Here is a 6000-nt window from a genome sequence, read left to right on the forward strand (position 1 = left end):
GTGTACACTAAGCTTCCCGTCCTCATGATTCCACACTGCACAGGGTCAGACTAGATGACCCTCGGGTCCCTTCCAGCTCTACGGTTCTAGGGCCCTCATACTTACGGGACTGCCTCTCCTGTTCTGCCCCTCAGAGGACCTTAAGATCCATGAATAATCACAGTTTAGAGGTCCCGGGGCCTAAGGAAGTCAGACTATCCTCCCCCAGGGCCAGGGCCTTCTCAGTGATGGCTCCGACCTGGTGGAATGCTCTGTCCCATGAGACTAGCGCCCTGCATGATTGAATTTCCTTCCGCCGGGCCTGTAAGACAGAGCTATTCCGCCTGGCTTTCAGTTTGAACTTAGCCTGATCTTTTATTCCCCTTCCTTCCCTCCCTCTCCCCTTTTATGAAGATTTCCCACTCTGGGATCCCACAGCTAATTCTCCCTGGCCTCCTTGCTGGCCCAAATAGGACTAATTTAGCCAGCTAGCCCTGGTGATCATCTAATGTTTATTGGATGGATTTCCCCCCTAAATTGATTTTTGAATTCTGAATTTATTGTTATTCACGTTTTATACTGTATTTTATGCTGTATTTTAAGTGTTTTAAATTTGTTGTTAGCCACCCTGAGCCTGGTTTTCTGAACCAGGAAGGGCGGGGTATAAATAAAAAATTATTATTATTATTATTATTATTATTATTATGACTGATTTAATCTGAACCTAGGAAATTGTGTGCCTGGTGTTTCGGGCAGGGGATGTTCCCAGCCCTGCCTGGAAGGGCAGGCTCCACCCCACTGTTCTATGGTCCTTTTCCCCGTGGGGGACTTTGGTCTAACATTTCAGTGGTGCTCTGTGAGAGCCCTGCAGTCCCTGCTCCAACTTTGACTGGCGTGACCACTGAGTGGCACAATCCTGTGACCCTGCATTATCTCCCCGCACAGCGATCCTTGTACCCTGGACTTCAGAGCACGAGTCCCGCCTTGTCTGCAGGAAGCACCTGTCTCCCAGGGCACGGGCTGCCAGGCTACTACTCCCTCTCCTCTAGCCACCCAGGTATGCTTCTGGTCAGCCAATCAGGCGTCATCTTGCTGCGGGCACTAGGGTGGGAACTGTGGAACTCCTGTCCTCAGGCCCAGACCTGTCCCCTAGTGAGCTTCTGGGAACTGTAGTTTGCCACCTCCTTCCTGAGCCCTGTTGGGGTGCAGTAAGCTTCCCTAAATTTCTCACCCAGCTAGCTCAGTATTGCTGACACAGACTGGCAGCGTCACTCTGGGGTTTCAGATCTCCCCAGCCTCACCTGAAGAGACTGCTGGAAACAGAACCCAGGACTGTGTGCAAAGCCACTGAACTGCAACTCTTCCCTTAAAAGTTCCCAGTGCTACCCATGTTCTAAATCATGGGTAGGCAAACTAAGGCCCGGGGGCTGGATCTGGCCCAATCGCCTTCTCAATCCGGCCCATGGACAGTCCAGGAATCTGTGTGTTTTTACATGAGTAGAAGATGTCCTTTTATTTAAAATGCATCTCTGGGTTATTTGTGGGGCAAATGAATTCGTTCTTTTTTTTCCCTTTCCAAAATATAGTCTGGCCCCCCACAAGTTCTGAGGGACGGTGTACGGGCGCCCTGCTGAAAAAGTTTGCTGACCCCTGTTCTAAATAAAGACTGGAACAGAGGGAGAGGGAGAGGGAGGATGGAAGGAAGGAAGGAAGGAAGATTCAGAGCCAATTTGGAGAAAGGGGTTGGCCTGTAATTGTGGATATAATGGAGAAAACTCTATTCCAGAAGTTTTTAACGTGGGGGAATCCCCACCAAACATGAATAAATGAACTCAAGTTTCCTCAGCCCTCCCAACATATAATAGGGAAAGGGAGGGATTAATTTTTGCCAGCCTGACTGCTAATGACCAAAATCAAGATCTTCTTTTACCAGCCACTCAATATTCTCCGTGGAGGGGCTACGTTATGTAATACATTTGAATGTTGAATTTGTTAAGTGTATGTCTAGAGTCAATGGATAAAACAAACACCGTTTAATGTTCTGCTGGATGCATGTTTAATGGTTATTGGACTTGGATTTGTTTAAAAACCAGTAACAGACCCTCCAAGTGTCCCTGTTTTCCAGGGACGGTCCTGGATTGACAGAAGCCATCCCGGTTTCTGATTTGATCCTGGAATGTCCCACTTCCAATGGCAAAATGTTGGAGGCATTTTCCTCCCCATTATCCTCGGAGAAATGTTGGTGGGTATGGAATAGGGCACCTGTATTTTCATCAGATAAATGTTGGAGAATGTCCCTATTTTAATTGGATAAATGTTGGAGTGTATGCAATAAAAATTGGTTAAAAAAAAAGATTTCAGAGCAGATAATAGGAAGAGCCCTATTCCCACATTTCATAGTTAGACTGTGGAACTCCCTGCCACAGGAGGCAGTGATGGGCACCAAGCTGAATGGCTTTAAAAGAGGATTGGACAGATTCATGGATGGGGAGAGAGCTACTGAGAGCTAATAGCCACAATGGCAGTGCTCTGCCCCCACGGCAGCGATGCTTCTGAACCCCAGTTGCTGGAAACCTCAAAGGAGAACGCTCAGGTGCTCCAGCCCCAGGTGTGTGTTTTCCTTTGGAGGCTCTGGCCGGCTGCTGTGAGGACAGGGTGCTGGGGCACTTCTGGTTGAAATTGAAATTGAATTGAAATACTTTATTGTCACTTGTACAACTTGTATACAGTGAGATTACATGAGCACCCAGCTCTTAGTCTTAATTCCCCTCCTTTACTGACACTCACCCACCAAACCCCAAAGTCAGTTGCCCTGTTGTGATCTTTTCATTCAGCAGCCTAACAGCCCAGGATAGAAGCTGTTCTTTACCCTGTTGGTGCGACTAATCCTGCTTCTCTATCTTCTGCCCGAGGGCAGGAGATCAAGAAAGTGCCGGCCAGGGTGTGAATCATGCCTGAGAATTTTCCCCACTCTCCTGAGGCAACGTTCTTCTGCGATGTCATCCATCGGATTCACGGGACAGCCCATAATATCTTCTGCTGTATTCACCACCCTCTGTAGGCACTTCCTATCAGTTGATGTCAAACCAGAGTACCACACCATGATGCAGTATGAAAGGACATAGAAGGAGATCATCACATGTTGATTGACATCGTTCTGGTGGTCTTAAGGAGAGAAAGGCAGCCCGCAGCCCAAAATGTTATTCCCTCCGCTAGCCCACAGGAGGTTTCATGTCCCAGCTGAGATCACAGTTGCTTCCCTCCCGTCTCCAGAGACCCTCAAATCCTGACCGTCTTCTTCTTTCCCCAACATCTGTCCTGCAGAGTTTGGCCCTGGTGATGGACCTTCTTCGCACTCCTTCGGCCTGCAGGCGGGCGCAGTGTCCACTTGGCCGCACCGAGAGATGTCTGTTGCCTCCCACCCAGCGCTGGGGTAAGAGAGAACTGGGGACGGCGGGGGGGGGGGGTCCTCAGCCTGGGAGAAAGGGCCTAGGCAGCGACCTCCAACCTCCAAACATGCCTGGAAGTGCGAGTGTGTGTGAAACAGAGATACCCATATAAGCCATGGGGTTGTAGCCTGCTGAAGAGTCATTTACTTCATTCATTTATTGAAGATATTTATACATACTGCTACTCATAACAAGAAATCAGAGTGCTGCCCTCGGCAATGTATTTTTAAATTTCCTTTTTTGTAACGTATATAAAGCAGAGAGAACGATGACAACAGCAAACAAAAATCAAGAGGGTGAAGGCAAAACTGTAAAATAGGCACACAGGATGAGCACTGTTGTGTGTACGTTATAGTAGCAATGTCCGAGTAAAGGATATTAGTGTTGACTGATCATAGAATTATCAAGTTGGAAGGAAGCCCCAGGGGCCATCTAGTCCAAACCCACTAGGCTCTGATGACCATTGGGTCATAAGAGGGCACACAACTGTTTGTATGTTTCTCCTCCTATTTACTGTTAATGAGATGGGAGCAGTGTTCATTTGAGTTATGATGCCATCAATGGATGGGGTGACAAAATGCAACTTGACGCTGCCTGTGGAACCGATCAGGGTTGAGTTGCATCGTCACGCCTCCCCTTCCCAGTGATTGGCCAGGCTCCCCCGCCCGTCCAGTCCATGTCCCGCCCTTGGAGGGACCCTGCCTTGCCTCTTGAACAGTAGCATCCAAGGCACTCTCTGCAAAACCAAATAAACAGAAATCTTATAAATCTATGAAAGTCACAAAGTGTTGGACGTCATAAAAAACAAAGCTTTACAGCTTGTTTTCACCAGAACAGAATCTGACCCATTGCTTCTTTCAGAGACTTGCATAGTCTACAAAGACTTTCTGAGACTTATTATAAGACTTATGTTTATTTGGTTCTCTGTTTTCAAGAGAATCCACCAAGAGTGCACCTTTTGTGACTTTCATAGATTTAGAAGATTTGGTTTTGCACAGAGTGCATATTTCACATATTACATATTGTTCAATGTTCTGTATATAAAGAGTTTATATTGACATTGCATTGTTGTATTTGGTCATTGTGTTGCCTTGGATATTACTGATGATTGTTCGCAACACGGGGGTTTAATTCTTTGGTTACTTATTGCCTCATGAGCAGCAGCACATCTTTTTAGCGCAGCCACACACACACACACACACACACACACACGCACTTGGGGGGGGAGACATTCCACACACCCCCCGTGATTCCCAAGCCTTCCCCAAGTCGTCGGGGTAGGGGGGGGGGGGGAGCTGTGCTTCTTTGACTCATAGTCTAGTTGTACATTTTCCAAGAAAAAAACTTTTCAGAAATTCACCGAAGTTTCCAGGTGGAATATTTCCCATAGGAGAAACAGATACAGAGTTATCAGCACGACTTGCTTTTTCCCCCTTTTTCTTTATTTTTTTCAGTTCTAGCAGACATGTTTACACAAAATTCTCCTTTTAAGTTAGTGATTCATACTTCCTGCAATAAACTATTTTAAGGAGCAGCTTTGGCAAAGAATGGAATGCAACAACCAATAATAATAATAAAAACAAAGCCAAATATATACCACAATCACAGCTGATTTTCAAACCAACACATTTCACCAAAATTGGGGGATGAAAAGGAAAAGGAAAAAAATCCACCAAGTTGTCATTTTCTCAGTGCTTCAAAAAGTGACCTATCTTCACCATCCCTTTTCAAGTCTGTGCAGGTGCCAGAACGAGTTGTCTTGCTAGAGAACAGAGAACCAGATTTACATGCTCCGCAGCCCCTGGATCGAGGACTCTAATGTCTTGAAGTCCCAGATGGTCATTGCTCCATCAATACCAGTGGTGCAAAACTGGCGGCAATCTCGTTCGTCCACCTCATAAATAGACACTTGGGTGATGCTGTTCTGATGCAGCGTCTCCAGAGTAGTGTTGAGATCCTCCGTAGTGGCTCTCTTGTCCATGTTGCGGAAACGTTCCATGGCCGAAATATTGCGTTGTATGCTCTGCTTGGGAATGTCCAGCTTGGAGACATAGGTGAGGGTACCACGGTCGTCACAGTTGAAGAGCATCGGGCAGCAATCATGGCCAGCGGCAACCACACTGTTCTCCGAGACGAACGACACACTCAGCAATGGGAGGAATTCTGTTTTCAGTTGCAAGATCATCCTGTTTTTGGAGGCATCTGCAACCGACACACTGCTATCATGGCTGACCCAGGCCAGGCGGTTGCCACTGGCGGAAAAACTGACGCTGTGGACCCAACCACCATTTCCTGCGCCACCAAATTCAGCCATCAACTGCCCAAAGGGCATTTTGGATCCCCAGGGTGTGCTGGCTGGTTTCTCATCCACTTCCTTAATGTAAGCTGAAAACACTCTGCATTTGAAGTCACAGGATCCAGCTGCAAGCAAAACATTGTTGGGGTGCCATTGTTGGGGCTAAGGACAGTGGAGTGAGTGGGTTTCTTAATGTGCTTGCTCACCCACCAGTCATTTTCAGACTCAAAGTAGCACACAGAGATGAGTCGAGCGCCACTTCCAACAGCAAATTTG

General features: G+C 47.1%; 1 protein-coding gene and 1 pseudogene across 3 annotated transcripts in view; one reads left to right on the plus strand and one right to left on the minus strand.

The window, feature by feature from the left end:
- Positions 1-6000, plus strand: part of MEF2B (myocyte enhancer factor 2B) — a 33301-nt gene that overhangs the window by 24611 nt on the left and 2690 nt on the right. For both annotated transcript variants that reach the window (XM_083720618.1, XM_083720617.1), the window contains exons 7-8: positions 925-1036; positions 3304-3412. In XM_083720618.1, the coding sequence (XP_083576744.1) occupies positions 925-1036; positions 3304-3412 (221 nt within the window). The remainder of the gene's footprint in view (positions 1-924; positions 1037-3303; positions 3413-6000) is intronic.
- LOC310835826 (actin-related protein 2/3 complex subunit 1A pseudogene) lies at positions 4928-5994 on the minus strand (annotated as a pseudogene). Its single transcript has one exon. The product of its transcript is annotated as an actin-related protein 2/3 complex subunit 1A pseudogene (transcript).

The sequence above is a fragment of the Podarcis gaigeae genome, assembly GCF_964106915.1.
Source record: "Podarcis gaigeae genome assembly, chromosome: 18".
In the NCBI taxonomy this organism is placed as follows: domain Eukaryota; kingdom Metazoa; phylum Chordata; class Lepidosauria; order Squamata; family Lacertidae; genus Podarcis; species Podarcis gaigeae.